General features: G+C 39.4%; 1 protein-coding gene across 8 annotated transcripts; it reads right to left on the reverse strand.

The window, feature by feature from the left end:
- Nucleotides 1-325: 325 nt before the first annotated feature.
- LOC311595982 (myosin light polypeptide 6-like) lies at nt 326-4,219 on the reverse strand. Of its 8 annotated transcripts, none has more exons than XM_084779136.1 (4): nt 4,090-4,219; nt 1,211-1,241; nt 917-1,011; nt 326-714 (listed from the first exon to the last, which is right to left on the reverse strand). In XM_084779136.1, exons 3-4 carry the CDS (start codon nt 982-984, stop codon nt 474-476), a joined length of 309 nt encoding a protein of 102 aa, XP_084635262.1. In that variant the 5' UTR covers nt 985-1,011; nt 1,211-1,241; nt 4,090-4,219; the 3' UTR covers nt 326-473. The 8 variants fall into 8 exon arrangements, 7 of the variants coding, with proteins under 7 accessions (XP_084635262.1, XP_084635259.1, XP_084635258.1 ...); XM_084779133.1 differs by having other exon boundaries at nt 917-1,097; XM_084779132.1 differs by having other exon boundaries at nt 917-1,110.
- Between the last annotated feature and the right edge of the window lie 17,578 nt (nt 4,220-21,797).

A 21,797-nucleotide genomic window follows, 5' to 3' on the forward strand; every position in this document is an offset into this window, starting at 1 on the left:
ATTAAGGATTAAAATAGTGCTACAGAATCGCAATAGATAATAATATGCATACAGGAATGGTTGATCATATATAAAATTCCAGGTATGATGGCAGGCACATGTAAAACATTATTCGTAATTCCCACAAACTCCAACCATGATGTTTGATGCTGTCAAACTGACAGGACCTAGAACCACAGAAGAGACAAACATCTGTCTGGGTATGCTGTGCCTTGATTGACTGTATACGCTAACTTCGCCAAGGTAAGAAAATTGTTTTATAAGATTATCTGTACTACCTGTATTATCTGTAGGCCCAGTGAGCAATCAGTTAAGACACAGATACTTGTTTTATTTTATTTTTAAGGCAGGGGGCAGATTTTATTTAGTGAAGGCAAAAATCATCGAAAAGGGCCCATATGGGCAGGTGCTATGATCAGGGAGCCTCTGGGGCCACACTGGGCAAGGCACAGGCTCGGGATGTGGAGATGTCCTCAGCCATTCAGCACCATCCGGACAAGCTCTTTGTAGTCAATACAAGCATTGTTGTCGTCGTGGCCCACCACCAGCATCTCTACTTCAGCTTCTGTCATCTTCTCACCCAGTGTGACAAGGACATGATGGATCTCAGCACCCATCACCGCTCTGTTCCCTTCCTCGTCAAACCCGTGAAGGCCTTCGACATAATCCTCGTATGTTCCCTGGTCCTTGTTCTTGGCCACCATCTGCAGCATACTATAATTTCAGGGATCATTTCTATGGTTCATTACTTGTTATATTTTAAAATAGCCTTAGTTAACCTGGGGCAGAATAGATATCAGTCCTCTAAACTACCTCCCATAGTGGGGCAGACATGAGATCCCTGCCTCAATCCCATGCCATCTGCTGTCAATAACTTCTATCAAGTTACCTCCCATCCATAATCCCAAATACTTACTAATGTTCTTCATCTGGGCCGTATTCTCCATCCACGCTGGCCATGTGTTTCTCCTCCGTCTCACCCATGGCAGCCTTCCTCTCTTCCCTTTAGGTCTCTCTCCTTTCTCCTCGTGGCTGTCTTTTTTCTTCCCAGAATTCCACTCTCTCTCTCCTAGCCCCATCTATCTCCTTTGCCCTGCCTAGGTGGGATGACTTTTCATTAAGCAAAAGGTGGGTCACACAGACAGCAAGCAGTAATTAGCATCAAAATACATCAGACCATTCCCCCAACAAAAAAAAGACCCACACTCACTATGTGCAGCACCGTTCCATGGGTTAGGGTCCTGGACTGAATAGAAAGGAGACAGGAAGCTGAGAAGAAACATCTGTCTTTCTCCATTTTCTGACTACACAGCTTGTGGACCCTGCCACTGCTACCTGTGGCTGTCCAGAACAGAATTATCTGCTCAAACCCTAAACAAAAATCAACTCCTGTTTCCTTAAGTTGTTTTTCTCAGATATTTTATCATGGTAACATGAAATCTGACCAATAAACAGTTAGATCTGTGTTAGATGTGCTAAAACACCAAGCTCAAAACCCGAAGAGCTTGCTAAGGACAGAGATAGTTAACTGTGTAAAAGCTCAAGTACAAAACTCTTAGATACACACTACTGACCCATCTAATGTGATTTCAAATGTTTTAGGCTCGTATTTTCTGGTACAATGACTGCTGCTCATCTTGTAGTTCGTAATGCTACTTGAAGCCACATCACAGTGCAGATCAAAATAAGCCAGCCAGGCTTTACCACTGAAAACATACCCAGCAGGATGGCCCCTTTGTTCCTCTTAAAATGAACTAGTTAAAAAAAAAAAAGACATTGGCTCCATCAATGCATGCAGCATCCTTTTCCCTCTTCACCCCTCACTATAATATTCTTGTGGACAAGTAAAAGAGCTCCAGTTCTCCTGTAAACTGTATAATTGGGTTTAATATGCAGACATGCCATTTCTGGGCATGTAAGTTTTCTACACTAATAGGATCTTTACAGGGAATGTTTGCAGATCACCTGTGGACAGGCTCCTTCATTACCCGAGTTAGAACCTCATTTCGTTCCACTAAAACCAGAGTAATTGGAATCAAGATGGCTCCCACCACAGCCCTGTCGATACTTTATTTTGGTGATTATGTTCATGAATGAGCATGTTGGCAAATACTGAAGTTACTTCCTTGACTTTGCTCAATTTTATGTTCTGTGCTATGTCTCTTCTTTCATTATTTCATGTGGTCTAACATGATAAAAGTAGTCTGTGCCGTCCTTTTAGCCTTTGTGCCGAACCCAGCCTACTAGTTGTTCAGGGAAAAAGTCAAAAAATGAAGCTAAACCCAACTTCCAACTGGATCCTATGGTACTTTACACTATCACATTTCATGGGGATGGCATCATCCATAGTGTGCAAAGTGCAGTTAGCGCATACTTAGCTGCAGCACACAGAACGCTTTTGCTTCCTTTGGTTAAGTCACTGTTGACCATAAGTGCTCTGAATTCTATTAGATGGAAGCGAACCAAACTACTTTGACCCACAGATAAAGCAAATAAAAATTTAAAAGAACGCAGAAAAGAAAGGGGGAAAGAAATTTTTTTTGACAGCATATTTTTTATCATCTTCTTTGTATTCAGTTACTGCTATGGGAGTCCCCATGGCTTCATTGCATAATTTCAGAATTAGAATGTGAACTTGAAGGTTGTATAGTGAAAATGGTTCTGTTCCATTGATTTGGGGAATAATAGTCTCAATTATCTGTTTTACCATCCGCAGTATCATTGTGAAATAGCCCAATGATCTTTCTTCCATTTATGTGTGTTTTCAGGTTTTTCTGGATATGATTAATAGAAAGAAACACACCCTTGCAATAGGAGCATAGTGCCGGGACTGTGAATTTAACTTCTTTCAATTTGCTATTATATGCTTTCTGCAGCTAATAGTTACTGATATTTTTTTTGTTTTTTATAGCTGTACAGACAAATTTCTAAACACAAATTACATGAGAAATATGTTTATTTATTGGACATTTCTGCTCCCTGATATATTCACAGTCCTACATGCACCCAGGATTTTTGAGTGTCTTCTTTTTAATTGGAAATTAAGATGTTATTTATTTAGTTATTTATGGGGAAATGTGGATGTGTGCATGTTTCCACTAAGACTTGTCTGGACTCTCTTTGTGAGAAAGAACATTTGAAAGTTCTCAAAATTTTATCAGTCTTATATCTTCATTTATTTTTGCCTGTGATATTTGCAGTCAATGTTGACATTTAAATTTTCATTATATACATATATATATATATAATTGAATCATTTATCAATGAATTAATTTTAGTTTACAAGAATTTCTTTCTCTATAGTTGAGGAAAATTCTGTTTGTGATGCTCTGATATTCCCTGCTCCCCACTGCAGTTGTTTTTTCTTCTCGAGCAGTGAGGCTGTAGTTTGAATGAATTCAAGTCTATGAAGGAATCATAATTAGTCCCTCAGTGAAAAGGCAGGAGCGGGGCCGGAGACAGATTGGGATGGGAAATGAAAAAAAAAGGGGGGGGAGAAGGAGAGACATATTAAAGATAAAATAAATTCATTGTGTTTATCACTATAAAAATTAATCATCAATTGAACTTTCCTAGTCTGTTCTGTGCCATTCCAGCCATACCAATAGCAATAAGCCACTTTAGCATTTCTGCTTAATGCTGCCAAGCACATTTATCCAAAAACATTTTTTTTTGTTCATAGTGTATCCTGATTTGGTAATATGCAATTAGAGAAAATGACCATTTTAATATAGAACAATTTTCTTGTGAATTATACAGTAAAAATATTTGAAACATATTAAAATCAAATAGATTTAGAGTGATTATAGTTATAAATTGCTGTAATTTGGTCTTACACTTCTAATTCCAAAAGACTGCACAGCCATTTAGCAATTTCCGTTCTTTAAATTTCTCATGATGGGATTAAAACAAAAAGAAAAAAGGAATCACCATATTTCCTTCTAACTGTTCCCTTTCCTTGTATGTTCTATTTCAATAAACAAGCTACCCCTCTTCTCAGCACGGGGATACTCAGTTATCATCCCAGCTTCCTTTCTTTACTCACCACGTCAACATTCATGACCATAAAATCCCATCTCTCATACATACCTAAGTGACTCCATCCAGCACCATCCTCTGCCGCCTACCATTTACTGAGACAGTCACTGTGTACTAACACCAATGCCTCCTCATGAGACATGATGCCCAGCAAGATTTTGTCTTAAGAGTTTGTAAAACTGCAAATGTAGCAAGGTTACATTTCAACCTGAAATCCATCAGTAGATAAAATACAAGGACTATTTGGTGTAAATACAAACTCTGGCTAGATTCAGAGAGTCCTTCATGCATGAGCAGTTCCTGACCAGTGCCCATGGTTTCATCTCACAACCCTGTGTGAAACTAGTCTTGTTTTTCAACCCCATCGCCTGCTCCAGGAATAGTAGGCTCTCGTAGCTAACTTCTTTTGCTCAGTGCATTTTTTTTTCTGTCTGGAACATTCTTCAATAACTTTCCTTGTTTGTTCTTCCTCATCCTTTATGATTATGTTCATCATATTGTCTTTCAGGAAGCTGTCTGCCAAAGGAAAGTGAATCTGATTTTTAAAAAATACTACTCAGTGTTATGAAAATTTCAGTACTTCACCATGGAATATGATCAGACTTGTCTCCAAATACAACTAAGAGGAGTGAAATTTACAAGCAAGAAGCAGAGGGAAGGTTCAGTGGATGAGACAATATTTAGAGGAGGAACCCCAGAAGAGATTCTTATGAACTTTACCTAATAAGGGTCTTGACAAAAGCAAGCCATCAGCTCATACATTCATAGACAGGAGATGAGGACCATGAACAGATAGCAGGGATTGTTATGTTTTGGAGGTGGGAGGACGGCAGAGTAGGTTGCTGCCAAGAGTGGGATGATTCAGCCCTGACGAGATGAGGACCAAAGTAAACCACAGCTAAGAGGAGTGCTCCAGGGAAGGAGAGGGTGTGTGGTGTGTCCATCAAGCTTATCACAGAAAGATGTTCTCTACTGTACAGTGCCCTGGATAACTAGGGTACCCTAAGAACTTGTATAGCCTGTCTGTCACCTTGTTCTTCATTATTGGCATTTCTCTTTCATAGTGTGTGAGAGTTTTCTGAGAGGAAGAATTTTGGCTCATAACTTTTGTGGTCTAACTGAAAACTTATCTTTTCCTTTATGGGTGAACTTGCAAGAAAAGTGCAGACAAAAGTCAGTGCCACTGGCCAGATTCGTGCTCAGGAAGAAAATATGGGTTGGGAAGTTCCAAAGGCTCAGACACCTGCGATAATAGAAGAAGGGGACAGAGGAGAATGTGGCCTCATATACTCCATGACATATTTCACCTGTGGCCTGGGACAGTCTCCAAGAGTGAGCTGTTCTTATTCCTGTGGACCAATTTTTCTTTGTTTTCACATGATCATTACATTTTACATATATATTCACTTTAGCTAATCTTTTACATAATTACAAAATCAGTATTATTTCTTGGGGACGTATGGACAAGTGAACAATAACTTCTGGCCTGAATAATTCATCCATGACATTTCTGGGTTTTTTCTTATTGGTTTTCTTATTATTATATTAGTGTAAAAGTTAAGAACCTATTTAGAAGCAATTTCTGACTTAACACTTATACAAAAGCCAAGCAATCGTGTTATTATCACCATCTTCACTTTCTTGACAAAATGACTAAAATCCCCATTGCCACTTCTAAAAAAAAAAGTCTTATCAAAACGTGTAATAGGTCAGTTACTTTTTTCTTGTAAACTGCTTCACCGATTTGAGGCCCTAGTAAATTCAGTTTCTGTCTCCTGAAACTCAAAAGACATTTTAAAAAGAAAATATAAACATTTGCTGCGGTTAGTCTGTTACTTTAAGCACATATATAGTAATATAAAATTAAAATCAATATGAAGACAACCACTGATGCTCAGCTGACAAATATGTGCTCCCTGGTGACACATTGTCATCCTAGGAGCTGATGCTGGGGCTTTTTTTTTTCCGGCCAAAGAAATGCTATCACTGAGAAGTATGCCTTGAATGACTGCTTTGAAACATGAAGAAAAAGTCATTGCCACCTTTAGTGTGCAGAGGAACAGGAAGGAAGGGAGGACTAGAAACACTCAGAGGCTGTCATCATACAAAGTGGGACCTCAGCTACCGGAAACTGAGACTGTGTTTGGCCTTTTAGGTAGGAGCTAGAACAACGAAAAATGAAAAGTCACTCTTTAAACTTATAATGCACATGAGGAATTGCTGTGGCTAAATACACACATAGACCAAACCAAATAAGGACTTGTGATGCACAGGAAGTACAAGAAAGGATTTTTATATGAAAGACGCTGGCACTATGTGAAGAAAATATGATCAAATATCCTTACATATGAACCAACACACAAGCACAGCTAAATAGAATCACTTCATCTTGTACATGTTTTGTAACCTAATTCAGTATTGAACTTGGTTAGTCTCCCATGACACTAAGTGCAGTAAATGCTGATGTCTAGTTTCATGTCGGCTCACGAGTTGTTCAGGTATAAAACTGATGTGTGTGGTGTATGCATGTGTGTACACTTGTGTGTGTGCGGATGTACTTTTCATGTGTACCCATGTGGATACCAGAGGTATGGTGTGCTCTTCTATCTCTTTAGGCATTATGTTTTTTTTTCCTTTATTAATTTATTCTTGTTACATCTCAATGGTTATCCCATCCCTTGTATCCTCCCATTCTTCCCTCCCTCCCATTTTCCCTTTATTCCCCTCCCCTATGACTGTGACTGAGGGGGATTACCTCCCCCTGTATATGCTCATAGGGTATCAAGTCTCTTCTGGGTAACCTGCTGTCCTTCCTCTGAGCGCCACCAGGCCTCCCCCTCCAGGGGACATGGTCAAAGGTGAGGCATCAGAGTATGTGAGAAATGGCTCAGCCCTTACAGGCTAGGCTCACAACCAAAAATAGGCATTATGTTTTGAGAGTCTCTTCGCTGAACCTGGAGCTCATTACAGAAGAACAGGTTGACCAGCAGCCCCTGGCATCTGCCTATCTCTACCTCCCCATGCCCAGCTCCGTGCTTACAGATGTGCTTTGCCAGGACTGGTTTTGAAATGCTTTTATTCAGACATATGCATTGCTTCAAGATGTTTCAGCATTCTCCTTATTGTTTTCCACTGTAGAAAATCAGAATGGGAAAAATCCCTTGCAAACTCACGACGCTCAGCTGCCGGTGAGAGGATGGAATAGCCCGGTTACGAATGTGCCCCTTTCCCTTTTAGTAACCCCTTCCTGTTACTGAATTGTCACTCACTCAAAAATCTTCTTCCGAACAGATTGCATAATGTGCTCCAACAACTTCAAGACAAATAATTATCACCAGGGCATGGATTTCATCACGTATTGTCCATCACAGGCATATCCCAAACTTCAATTTCTTTGAAGTTTCCTGTTGAAAATGATGTATGTCATCAGCACTAGTTAGTAATCGGAGCAAGACCAAGGCCATTTGAAGGTTTCTTTGATGCAGACATTCCTCAATTTGGAGCTAAAATGATCCTGACCCTTCTGAGTGTGCATTGTCTGCCTGACAAGTGCAGGGAACGACATAATAGATGCTTAGATTTTGCACATATGGGAAAATCTGGATCGTACACAGGTGATCTGAGAGCCCACTGCAAGTCAAATACGTCAAAGTCTGTCCAGAGGCCTTGCACACGGGATTAATTTTCATTCTCTTTTCTTTTTCTGTGAGTGATTTTCATTGTTTCATTTAAAAAAAATTGTTTTCCTTAACAAATGAAAAGGAAGGGCCCATTTTACATCTCTTTTATATTCAGAACTACAAATCTTTCAGACGAGATCGGGTTAAGGCATGCCAAGCCAAGGAGCTCCCTTACACAAGGGCATTAACTCTCAAAGCTGTGTTTAAACTCATTTTGGTATGCTAGATTTTCCTCTTCAGAACTCTGACAAATTGCATGTATGCATCTCATTACTAAATGGTACACTACAACTTAAAGAAAATGAAAGACTGGTTGGCTTACAACAATCACTTATTTTTTTTCTCTTCTTCTTCCAGTGTTGGAGTCTGGGAAGTCCAGGGTCAAGATGCCAACCTCACAGGAAGTGATTGGCAGGATACTACCCTCTGCTTCCCAGATGCCTGGTCTTGCTTCATCTTTCTATAGAAAAGGGATCATCTCTCTTGTGTTTCTTGTCAAACCACGTGCATTTATAACCAGAAATGTTACATTTCCAATATAGAAAGATGCTGTCTCTAAATGATTATTTTTATAGACAACATTTCATCTCCCATTTTTCCCCTAAAATACACACATTCAGAGAATGGGAAAAACTGGCCCCAGAAAACTAGCCTCTGAGCAAGATGTCCATGCAAAAGACAACGGTTTCTTCAGCTAAGTGGTCTTTGTTCCCAAAGACGTCATGCATCTGGTTTCTGGAAAGCAAACTGCTTGGAATAAGGACATAGCAGAAGGAATCAGTAAACAGAAAATGAGTAGAACAGATTTCTAAAACAGTTCATTAGGCATCCCTGGAGTCTACAATTTCTGGGCATTAAGTCCTAGAAATTATGGCAACAATGCTGCCAAGAAAATCCACGATGCTCTTTGGAATATTTTATAAGAGAACCTAGATACCCAAATATATTTTACTGAAAAAAGAGGAGAAAAACAGAGCAAAGCTTTTGCTTTTGCCTGCAACAAGAAATTTCATTTCTCCTTAGGGATCAGTAAAGAGAAATAAAACGACTTAATTTTTTTCCAACCAGGAAATCTAAATATAGCCTGCATCTCACAGTAACCTCATTTTTTCAAATATTGTCTTCCTACTTATTAGTTAGGAAAGCTACTGTGTAGAATTATGACACTCTTCATCATTTTTAGTCCACTCTGTCCTTGTCCTTGGCTACCTTGTACCCTCCTATGGAGTACCTAAACTCATAGGTGGATTCTGTTCACTGTGCCTTGCTTGTGTCACAGTCCTCCATGTGAGAGGCAGATCTGAGCAGCCAGCTAAAAGAAGTTCTCCACCTTCTAACAATCCTTTAGTGCACTATAGTCTGGGCATAAAATGAGTACTTTCCTATAGTGATCTGACTTAAGTGAGGTGCCTGAGGTTTTTAAGAACAGCAATAATACAGATACCTCTGTCTCTTCTTTCCTCTGTGTCCTTTGACCCGTCATTTCTGTTCAACTCTGGCTCATGGGTGAGGCAAACATTTACTTTGCTAAGTGTGTATTATTAAAATTCCCCACAGTCTTTTTGATGGTGGGAGTCCATTCATGCCTTCTTTGAGTACCTTGAGATTCCTTGAACTATTGCCCAGTTGGAGGAATGAGTACATTTTATGTCATTGTGTTTATTTGTTCATCTTTTGTTTTTTTACAGTGGCAGCCATCAAATCCAGGGCTCAATTATCCTCAGAAAGCATGCCACCACTGGGCTGCATCTTCAACCTAAAGTGGAAGACTTTGAGAGCTGGGGTTGCACATCCAGCAATATCCCACCGAAAACTGCCTGCCGAGTTGTTTGCTGTTTTGCTGTTACTGCCTCTTTTTTTTTTTTCCAATAGCGGTGAATAGACGCATAGTCTGTAATTAAATGCCTCAGTTCTGAAGTTCTGAAATCTGGCTCCTTTCCTTTGACTGCTACATTTTGCTTATTAGCTATATGATCAGAACCAAATTGCTTAATCTCTCTATTACTTTCTTTTACCATTTGAACTTTTGGATAATTATAAATAATAATTGATGATGATGATACCTCCCTGAAAGCTTTGATGCAGAGATCGAATGAATTAAGTAAGTTAGTATGTACTAAGAACTTAGACCAGGACCTGACAGAGTGGTTATGTCCTGTGTCATCCTAATGACCACTGGCTCTGTAATAACTAGGGATTTTGCTTATGAGGCCTATGATGCTTCTAGATTATTCCTTGTCATAAAAAATTTAAAGACATGTCTTCATAAAATCTAAACATTGGGTTTCAAAATCACTTTTGAATACCGGATACAGCTCATAATTATTTGGCTATTTTTCTCTTATTCTAGAAAAGTTAAAGATATGGACACCCCAGTTTAACTGGTTTTCCCTGGCATGTAGAGAGTACCATGTTTGTACTCCTCTGTCAAGCTGTATAGGTGCACTCAAGAAAATGCTAATCGTGTAGAGTCAAATAGGCATTGCGGTTGGATTTCTTGCTTGCTTCATTATTTCCTAAAAACAGAACTAGGGCTCTGGTATTGGCGGAGGTTAGGGCTACCTGGTGATATGGTGACAGCTCCATCTGCCACTGTTGACATTTATAAATAGGAAGATGTTCTGTTTGCTGCAACAGCTGCTGCACACGCTGCAGGGCCCTGGGTATGAGCTTGACACTTAATGCAAAGGGTTACTATGTGGAACCAGAAACGGGCCTCCCATAATCAGGAAACATATAATTCCATGGCAATTAGAGAGAGAGAGAGAGAGAGAGAGAGAGAGAGAGAGAGAGAGAGAGAGAGAGAGAGAGAACATAGTCCACGATCCATTTCTGAATTGGAGAGGCCTCTAGAGTCTCAGCTATGTGTGAAGATATCTTTGATAAGTTTTCTATGGAGTTGGCTAGAGCCTGTCTTAGCTTGTTGCTACTATTCTACATTTGATAGCAATACTAAGGAGGGTCTCAAATATTTGTTAGCAATTTAAAATAATTAAAATGTATTGCTGGGCATGGGGGGCACACACCTTTAATCCTAGCATGTGGGGAGGCAGAGGTAGGCAGATCTCTGTGAGTTCAAGGCCAGCCTGGTCTACAAAGTGAGCCCAGGACAGCAAAAGCTACACAGAAAACCCCTGTCTTGAAAGAAAAAGAGAGGACAAATTATGAACAATTTAAGAGATCAATGATAGGAGAATTATGCATTAAGCAATAAAAACACAAATGATTAGAAACTGATAAAGACAGTATAGTGAGATGATGGACGATGGACATTCCTATAGCATCTCATTAGTATCCTCCCAAGTCTATTTAAACTCAGTGATGACATCTAGTTATGTCTTTTGAATATGAAGGGCTCAATAAATGCCTATGAAAATAATTCAAATTTGACATTGTCTCAGTATGCCTGCATCAATAAAACTATAAAAAATAAGAGGACAATTAAAAAGTACACATTTCATAAAGTTAACATGCCTTGTTGTAATTGCTTCACTTTGTAAAGTTATTCAGAGGGTGTTATACAGAACACATATGTATATAGTTAACTGTATTCATTACATATTTTCTGAATCTTCAGATAGATCCAGTGATGGTGTTTTGTGTGTATACACTGCTTAGTTTTGTCAACTTGATACCAATTCGTGTTTTCTGGGAAAAGGGAACTTCAATTGAGGGGGGATTTCCTCCATTAAATTGTCCTCTTTGTAAATTTGTGGTGTCATTTTCTTGACTGATAATTGGTGTGGGAGGGACCATCCCTCTATGGGCGGTACTAATCCAAGGTATGTCTTGACTTCCTTTAGTGGTCCACTGTGATTCAGGCATGTAAACTCAATAAATACTTTCTTCCCCAAGTGGCTTTTAGTTGTGGTGTTTATCACACCAATATAAAGCAAACTGGGATAGTGTGTGTGTGTGTGTGTGTGTGTGTGTGTGTGTGTGGTGTGTGTGGTGAGTGTATGGTGTATGTGTGTGTGGTGAGTGTGTGTATGTGTGTGTGTGTGGTGTGTGTGTGTAGTGAGTGCATGTGGTGTATGTGTGTGTATGTGTGTGTGTATGTGTGTGGTGTGTGTGTATGTGTGTGTGGTGTGTGTGTATGTGTGTGTGTGGTGTGTGTGTGGTATATATGTGTGTGTGTGTGTGTGTGTATGTACGTGTGTGTAAGAAAGAGACAGAGGCTGAGGGCCAAAAGTGATGTAGGATTCTGATTCTAATTCATAACTCTTGATAAAACACAGGAACTCTGAGCTTTGCTAATAAAAACATAATTACACACATGTCTACTGGCCACCACTGTTATATTCTCGCTTTCCATTTTGTCTTAGTTATGTCTCCAGACTCTGAATTCCTGACTATTTAGATACTGGTCCATTAACAATGCTTATCACATTCTATTTTCTGTGACATTCTCATGCAGATGACGTTCATATTAATCATCTGTTAATACTTCACTCATTTGTAACTTTATGGTAGTGACTGACATGCAATGGCAAGAGGTTGATTTTCCACTTCATTTCATTGCTCAATGTATGACCCCAAAAAAAGACACAACTTAGTTATTATGAAATATACAAAGATTTTTTACATTATTAGTGCTACTTTAAAATGTGCTAAAATTGGAAACTTTAACCCAGCTTCTTCCCTTTGAACACATTTGTTTCTATATTTTACTATTTTTGCTTCCTGGATAGTAGAAGACCCATTGTGTCAGTTGGGTCTCTCTGCAGGGGGTCCAGTAGAGTATGGACAGTGCATTATAAAATTAAGGGCACTGTTTACTAAGGGCAGCAGCAGCATCTCTGGAGGTGATACTGTCTGCTAAGGAAAACAATCCTGACTGCTGGCCAAGCTTTACTTGCTTTATAAAAAGCAACTGCAGCTTGGAACTCAGACAGTTGACAAGCCGAGGAAATACCTACCATAGATGATTGGTTGTTCAATTGCATCCTGCCCATTCTTGCTTTGATGCTACTCTGAAAATTCTTAGCTATAACCCTATGCCAAAAACAGGAGGGGGCAGATTTCGCAGTAAGAGGGTTTTAAAAGTCAACAAATTAATCTACGTTCCTCTTCCAGCTGCGCCATTCACCCCCTACTCCAGCTCTGAGCTGTAATTAAGTACATGTTTTCATAATAAAAGCAATCTTGTCCTGGTGCTTCCCCAGATGCGCATTCTGACCCAGATTCCCACCATGAATCACAACTGTCACATGTGTTTGAAGTCGGCTTCACTTCCCTGTCTCCTTCCCGCCGCCCCCAGGCTGCTGAAGAGGCTCACCACAGGATTTCATTATTTTTGTTGTTGTTGTTTCTTTTTTTTCTCATTCTTTTGAAAAGAGTGCTTAAACATTTTTACATAGAATGTATTTTGATCAGATTATTTCCACTTGACTCCTCCCACATCCTCCCCTGCTCCATACTCATTCAACTTCATGCTCTGTCTCTTTCAACAAAGCCATTACAAAGCACAAGCTTAGGTCGAAAGCAAACAGAAAACAAACGAGATGAAAAGTCCTAGAACAATGCAGTGCAAACTAAAAAGTGTAAGTGCGAGCACGCACTGTGCCATCCACAGCCTACACACACACACACACACACACACACACACACACACTCGAAAGAGAGAGAGAAATAGGGAGGGAGGGAAGGAGAGAAAGAGAGAGAGAGAGAGAGAGAGAGAGAGAGAGAGAGAGAGAGAGGAGAGAGAGAGAGAGAGAGAGAGAGTCCATTTTGTGTTGTTCCCCTCTGCTCCTGGGCACAGGGAACATTCTGGAGTGTGGTTGATAAACCCAGTGACACTCTACTGGCGAAAATGGATTTTTCTTTTCCCAGCAGTTATCAATTTTGCTTTTTGGGTGGGTGGTGGGGTGGGGTGGGACTTGGTGACCATTTTCCTTTCTCTGTGTTAGACTTTTGCCTGGTTAGAATCTGTGCTGGTCTTGTACATGTGTCACAGGCTCTGTGACTTCATATGCACACTCTTTCTGCTGAGTGTGAAAATGACTGTTTCCCTAGAGTTACTGAGTACCCGTGGCCATGACAGTCTTTTCTGCCTCCTCTTCCACATATCTTTTCTTTATTTGATTACGTAGAGAAAGTATTTCACTCTTAAGACTCTCCGAAATGGGTGCTCCCTTGGTGTTCCACCCTCCCCCCGTTTTAACAGAAAGGGACGGCATCCAAGAATCCAATAATGACAGCTGGGAATAAAACCATTCTAATTAAATATCATTGAACCTTTGGATAGGGATGTCTCTGAGACATCCTTCTGTGATTGTCAGTCTTCATCGCCAAGTTGACTAGACCTAGAATCATCTCGTGCAACTGGTCTCATCCTTTGGGTCGTGACCCCTTTGGAGATACAACGACTCTTTCAACCCTTTCAAGGGGTCACAGATCAGATATCCTGCATATCAGATATTTACATTACGATTCATAACCTTAGCAAAGTTACAGTTATGAAGTAGCAACAGAATAATTTTATGGTGGGGGAGGTCACCACATCATGAGGAACTGTATGAAAGGGTCACAGCATTAGGAAGGTTGAGAACTGCTGACCTAGGGGATTAAGAGACCCCCTCTGGATGTGATTGGGAGAACATTTCCAGAGAGAATTAACTAAGGAGGGAACATCCTTACTGAATTTGGAGGCGCCATCCTGTGACCTGGGGTCCCTGACTGGGGAGAGCCACCTGTGTACCAGCATTCATCTCTGTGCCATCTAACACTGGATATGAGATACGGGATTCAGCTCCTCCCCGCTGCCCCCACCCCCGTGCTTCTGCCACCATGGACCACTGCATCCCTGCTTAAATTGTGAGCCAGATACATCCTTTGTCCCTCAGGTTGCTTTTCTTAGGTATTTTTTGTCTCAGCAATGGGGATGGTAGAATGTTCAGGGCCTTGGATTTCAGGATAGATATGATTTGCATAATCAAACATCTCATTGAAGTTGAAGTGTTGAGTGAGTGTAGCGTTCACTGCCATGTTCGTTCCTTCTGGGAAGGCACATGCTGATGTGTGTCCAAGGCTAGTTTTCTTCTGATGTGGAATCTTTTCTTTATCCATAGGTCTGCCCATTTTCTCCTTTTCGTCTTTCTTGACATCCAAGTCACCCCCAAACTGGATCCTCCAGGTTAGAAATAAGCTGCCCCTCAGCCATTTCTTCTGCTAGAGTCTCATTCCTGTCCTTCCCAGCTTCCTCCTCTCTTACAGACCCCACCCGGCAATCACATGCTCTCTGCTAAATCATTTGCTCTGTCATTTCTGTCTTCCAATCCCGTTGGAACATCTTTTTACAAAGATTGCTCCCCAGCACTTAAAAGATGAGACCTATTTCAAAGTTCTCACCCCACTCACACTTACTTCCCCTCTTGGCCTCCATAAACCTTTTTCATATCCTAACCTCTCTAGGATTTCTAAGATATTTCCATTTCTCATTTCTTATGTGTTCCCCCAATAGCTCATTTTAAAGTCTTTTCTAGTTCTTTCCCCAGAGACTATTTCAATACAGCCTAAACTTTTCTCTAAAACTTTTATTGCTGAACGTCACTTTCAGAGTCCACTTAATAAGTATGGACTAGGGACCACAAGTTTGTATTATTATCAAGTTCATAGAGGATACAATTCCATAGAGGAAAATCCCATGATAAGAATTGTTCCTAAATTTTAACTTTTTCCCCAGACCTTGCCTCTGCTGTCACTCTCTCCTTGAGGTCCCAGAATGCTCTTAGGCTTCATGGGAGCCCTACCACAGGCTGGCACTCTAGAGCTGTGGCTTTCTCCCAAATCTCCATAATTCTTCTATGAGGAGATACTCCTTTTCCACCTGAGACTTTTGTGAAAATGGCTGTAAAATGTAAAACCAATGGCTCTCCATTGCCTTCAGATTAAAATATGGATTTTTTGTTTGATTGGCATATAAATCTCTTTGATCTTACTTAATGGTTTTAGCTCTTTCTAATCCTATCAAAGCCCTTTCTCTGGGCTTGTCTGAAGGCCCAACTGTATAGAAGGGCAACTTCTTTGCATAATTTTACATTCCTACCAGAATTATATGAGGGTTTTAATTCCTCTGTATCCTCACCAATGCTTCCCACTATTTATTAACTTTCATTTTAGCCTTAATACTTAAAACTGAATAAAGTGCAGTACTCTAACAATGATAGCTGCTTCTGGTGTTTATTTTTTCAGCCACGTATTTGTCATTTCTATAGTGGGGTAGCTAATTTGAACTTTCAATTTTATATGTGTATAATAACATAAATGTATATGAAAAAAACATTTTTAAAAAAGGACCCATTCTTAAGGCATGTGAGCAGGACTACTCCAAGGCATGGGACTTGGGTTGAATAAAAAGGGCAAAGGGGACTTGATGGCATCATTCGTCATTCTCTGCATTCTAACTTGGAGTACAGCTTGAGCAGCCGCCTTGTGAATTGCCTTCCATGCTGGAACTGAGCCAAAATAAACCCTTCTCCCTTTAGTAACTTCTTTTCAGGTAGTCTATCTCAGCAACAAGAAAAATAGCTAATGCAACAGTGTTATTTGGAGAAAAGCCTATTCATGAGTTTTATCCATTAATATATATATATATATATATATATATATATATATATTTGTATTGCTGATTTTTAAGGAGTCTTTGTGTGTTCTCTGTAGTAGACTGTCATTACACATATGGTATGCAAATATGCTCCCTCATTCTGTGAGCTATTGCTTCAATCATATGGACAAGGAGTTTTAATTTTGGTAATGTCAAATTTATTTGTTTTTTCCCCTGGTCCAACTTGTCTAAAAATTAGTTGCCTAACCCATTCATAAAGCTTTCCTTTTATATTTTCTTCTAGGTGTTTGTGCTAGTTAAAGTGAGTGTTTTTCTCCTTCCAAGTAAGCAGCTGGTCTGGGACTCAGGTTTGCCTTGACAGTAAGTACTTTCACCTAGTAAGCCATCTTGCTGGCAATTGTCTGGCTACCTCCAAACCTTCAGTCAAGTGTTTTCCTCTGGCTATCTTACAGGCATATGTCTTATAATAATACATTGAAGCCTTTTTTGCCACATCTATAAATGATTTCTGTGTTGAGTGAAATATAGGGATCTAGTCTTTTTAATTTTTCCTGCCCACTCTCTGTATTTTTTATTTCCATTTTACCCTTAATACAAGTCTTCAGAACCTCTAGTATAATGTGGAGTGTAAGTTGTTAAAGCATCCATCTTTGTCTTTTCTAGATCTGCAGGGGAAAGCAGAACACAGCTAGGGGGCTTTATATTCTCTTCTACTTGTTGGGAAAGTCCGGAAAGGATTCGTGTGAATCTTCCTTTAAACATTTTATATAATTCACCAGTAAAAGTGCCCATTGTTAGAGAGCTGGAGTGAACTTCCAATGACCTGCCAGCACCTTTTCATTCTTTCACATTCAACTGACTTGTACTTACCCGGCGTGCTCAGTTCATGCAATGTTGCCTTAGGAAGGGAAGAGTATCCCTTTGGGTATCCAATGCCAGTGGTCAACTTAGGGTCTGTTAATTTTTAAATCTATTCTCACAGTTCCTATTTTACCTGGAAAATTAATTCATGTACATCTGATTACTGGTAAGGTACAATATGCACAGCACATTTTGCTGTTTTTTTTTTTGTACATGTTTTATCCTGATATTGGATTCAAAATTTATCTGCTATTGCTGTCTTTGTCTTAAAGTATTTTATAGCAGCTCATGTTAGTTATTTTTATCCTTTTGTTTTATAATTTTGAATCCTTGGTTGGATTCAGTATTAACTTTGGGTTAATAAATTAATTAGTGATTTGGACTCTATCTTCCTATTCTATGTTATCTTTTACTACAAATTATTTCTTACACAGTGTATACTTATTAACGTAGACTGTTATCATACTGAGTAGTTGGATTAAATAGGAAGAGAGAGAAATAAGAGAGGTTTTAAAAAGAGTTTATGGACCAGCCAAATAGCTCTCTTCCCTCCACGCCAGATGATATGACTTCAGTCCTCTAGCCCCACATGGTAGAAGGAGAGACCCAACTCCCACATGTTGTCCTCTGACCTTCTCATTCTTGAGCTGATACACTCCCCTTCCCTTGACAACACACATACACACACACACATACACACACACATTTGCTGTCTTTTATGTATGTCTCCACCTTGCAGCTATGCATGCTCCTTACTTTGTTATGTAGTCTGTATTACAGTCCATGGTTATTTCATTTGAATTCCAAGGTCAGCCAAGGATGAATACTTAGGGACCTCGTCAGTCTTTCCAGCCATGTACACAGCTACATGTAGCCTGCACATAACCTTGCAGGTCTCCAGTAACATGTCCAAGCTTCCCGGTGTCTCTGGGGCATCTCATGCACAGTACTTCTTCCTTTTAAGCTTTTATCAAGCCTGTCATTTGCCTTGACTTTTATCCATTGCCGCAGGCAGTTCTGATTTAAGACATCATAAAGACCCTCTCCTCTGAGACATGTAGCAGTGTGTGAATTCTAGTAAGTTTGACTAAAGACAAACTTTCTGAGTAGGGCTTTCTAGGAAGCCACAACAGGACAATTAATGACAACTGTTTGGGAGTGAGATCTGTTATCCTTGAGGTACCAGGAACTGGGCTGTCTCAGGTTACCCATAGATGCTTCAGAACTAGATAGCTATACAAAACCAAATGCACAAAGGCAGAAACACAGTCAGTTATTTATATTTATTTACCTATGCATGTCTTTACTTTGTGTTTTATTAACTACTACCCTGACTATATACAGTAAGCCTTTAGTTAATTCCCAGAGTTTTAATCAAAAACAAAAACAAAGGGAATGAACAAACAAAATCAATTCTTAATAGTGGTAACCAAGTATATTAAGTATTAATTAAGTGTTTTTATGGAGGAGTGAGGCTTTAAAAGTCCTTATTACATCTTTCCCTACTAAAATCTTAAGTATCTTTTATAAAAAATTAAGTATATTGCATTGATTATTGTTATTGTTCTAATAGCATCAAGAATTATTAATGTGAGAAGTGGACTCATTTTATGTGTAAATGAAACAGTTCCAAATAACTGCTTTTAGGTTGTAAGTGTGCTTCAATGTCATATATTTCATAGTCAACATTTATATGCAATTCATATTTTTCACATAAGCTTTGAAAATCATCTAATACTCCTAACTACTTTATGAGCTGTGATTTTTATTGGATCTAGTCACTTGAATACGTTTTGGAGATTTGCAGATAATTTAGGTGCCTTGCCTCCTGACTCTGGCCAATATTATGGTAGGCTCCAAAAAGCCCCAGAATGCATGCTGCCTTCTGAGAGTCACATCAGAGTAGAAACTATCACTAACCCTATCTCCATGAAATCTTTTATGTTCCTTTACTTTTTAAACTTGTGTGTGTGTGTGTGTGTGTGTGTGTGTGTGTGTGTGTGTGTATGTGTGCACGCACACACACACACACACACACACACACACACACACACCTGCCACATGCATTCAGGTACCCACTACATTCAAAGTACAATGAATTGAAATGGGGATTTATAAATAGGACCCAGCATATTCAATTTTAGAAGATCATTCTGGAGGAAAAGTGGCTGAGACTAGAAAAGGCTGCAGGATTGGCAAAGACAAAGACTAGCCTTGAAGGCTAGGCTGCTCCCGCCCCTACTGTTAACTGGAAGACTGTTCGGAATAGTTAGGATTGTGGACTTGGAGTGAGGTAGGTTGTTATGAGAGGTTTTCTATATGGAGTAAGAGCTGTTAGCATAGTTAAAGTAGCAGATTGTTAAAATTGTCTCCAGGGTCTTGGGCTTGAAAACAAAATAAAACAGGAGGTGAAAGATTTATATGCTTGAGGGGAATGCCAGGCAGGAAGAAATGGTGAGCTGTCCATTGCAGGATGCACTGAGTCTGGAGGAGCTAGGGAAGGTTGAGCAGTCCAACCTCTGAAGATGTCTTAGGTTCAAGGATGGATTACATCAGAAAGTCATGAATGCATGGGGCTGGAAAGATGACTCAGTGCCTCATAAGAGCTAGGAGCTATAGTGTGTAATTATAATTCAGCACTCCTGTGGTGAGCTTGGATTAGAAAATCCTGGGAAGTGTGAGCCAGCTATCCAGGTGTACACAGAGGTGACCAATCAAGAGAAACTGCCTCAAACAAGGGGAGAAGTGAGGACTGAAATTATCCTCTGATTTTTACAGGTGTGCCATGTCGTATACTCCTGCACTCACATGCACACACATCATACATACACGTGTATCTTACAGTTACATGCATCATGATATTCCACTATTTACAAAATTAGATAGAGAGAAAGGCCAGTAATGTAAAATATAAACCATGGTAGATAAAAGTTGAAGTGCCAAAGAGAGAGTCTCAACATCTCTTCCAAGATTTATCAATTTCTGGCAAACACCCCAAGGTTTGCATTTGGTACCAAATTCGCCAGTTTTATAGCCCAGCCTCTCCTTTATTTTTTTTTGTTTCTTACTTGTTACCTCATGAGATCCCGTCAAGCTTAAATTAGTGAATGCATCTGAAGTATATAGGACAATATTCAATAGATGGTCATTGTAATATTTACTTGTTTTAATTTATTGAATAATTTTTGCACAATTACTCCAGAAAGGTATTCTTTCCTATAATGAATAATATTAAGGAGTATGTATGATACTTAATTGAGATGTTTACGTGGGAAAGGCTTCTTACTGTTCAAGTGATAAAAAGATGTGAAGAACTACATGAGGTAGTTCATAAAGGACACAAGACATCACTGGTAGAATGAAAACTAAAACAGTTTGTCGGAGCTTTAAGGGTGGTTGAGGTTGCAAATTCTTAAGTGTAAATTAAGAATAGGTGATAGAAAAGGGTATTAGTTAAGAACACAGAAATCTGACCATGAAAAACTGGGTTTTTCTTGGTTTGCTTTTTAGTTTTTTTCTCCTGCAAAGAAGCTAAAAAAATGAGGCATTTATTTATTGAACACATTTTAAGAGAGAAGCAAGTATAGTGGACAGAAGTAGCTGACATGTATGACATTAGATGGAACTTTATGAACAGTTTCTCTGAGCTGTTTTCTGCTGTAGAGGCAGACGAATTTGATGAATACTTTGCAAGTGTCTATTGCATAGTTGGGGGTAAGTGTGGTGCTGTGAATTCTGGATGTGGCCTAGCATCATGGCTGGTCCATTGGCAAACATTTTAAAATGATCCCTGTCAGACATATACTGGTCATAAAATTTCTATCTGTGCTGAAATTCATTGATAGGAACAAACAATTAACAACTTTCCAGATCCCTGAAAGATAGCAACATTAAAAATGAAAGCTATTACACATTACAAAATCAACAGAGATAGATAAAAATATTAAAAGTCTCCACTGGCATTCAAGGCATGGTGATAAACTAAGAATAAGCTGGGAGCATAAGAAAGGAATATGAGACATTTGAAATTGAACTACAGATTTCAAATAAATTAATCAAAGTCTAGAAAATAGTGTCAAAAACCACTTTCTAGATCAAAACATTTAAAGATGGCAGTATTGGTTTGTAAAGAGATGTAGACTGTCAGAGATGCCATCATCTTTGCTGTCCTCTTTAGAAAATAAGCCAGGATATACGTTAGCAGTACACAGGAAAAGATTAAGAAAAACATGGGATTCGGGAAATAGTGCCTTCAGAAGACAGTGGGCTATCTCAGTGTGATGCAGGAAATAGTGCCTTCAGAAGACAGTGGGCTATCTCAGTGTGATACAGGAAATAGTGCCTTCAGAAGACAGTGGGCTATCTCAGTGTGAAACAGGAAATAGTGTCTTCAGAAGACAGTGGGCTATCTCAGTGTGATACAGGAAATAGTACCTTCAGAAGACAGTGGGCTATCTCAGTGTGATAAGAGAAGGGAAATCACTGAAAGCAAGGGAGCATCAATATGATGGCAGAAAGATCTAGAGGGTATGTGGTGTGTGTGTATGTGTGTGTGTGTGTGTGTGTGTGTGTGTGTGTGTGTGTACTGAAGCTGATGTTAAAGACTGAGTTATGGGGTCACTAAGTGAAACAAGAGAGTTAGTAAAATGACC

The sequence above is a fragment of the Acomys minous genome (assembly GCF_964271855.1).
Source record: "Acomys minous genome assembly, chromosome: 4".
NCBI classification, from domain to species: Eukaryota; Metazoa; Chordata; class Mammalia; order Rodentia; family Muridae; genus Acomys; species Acomys minous.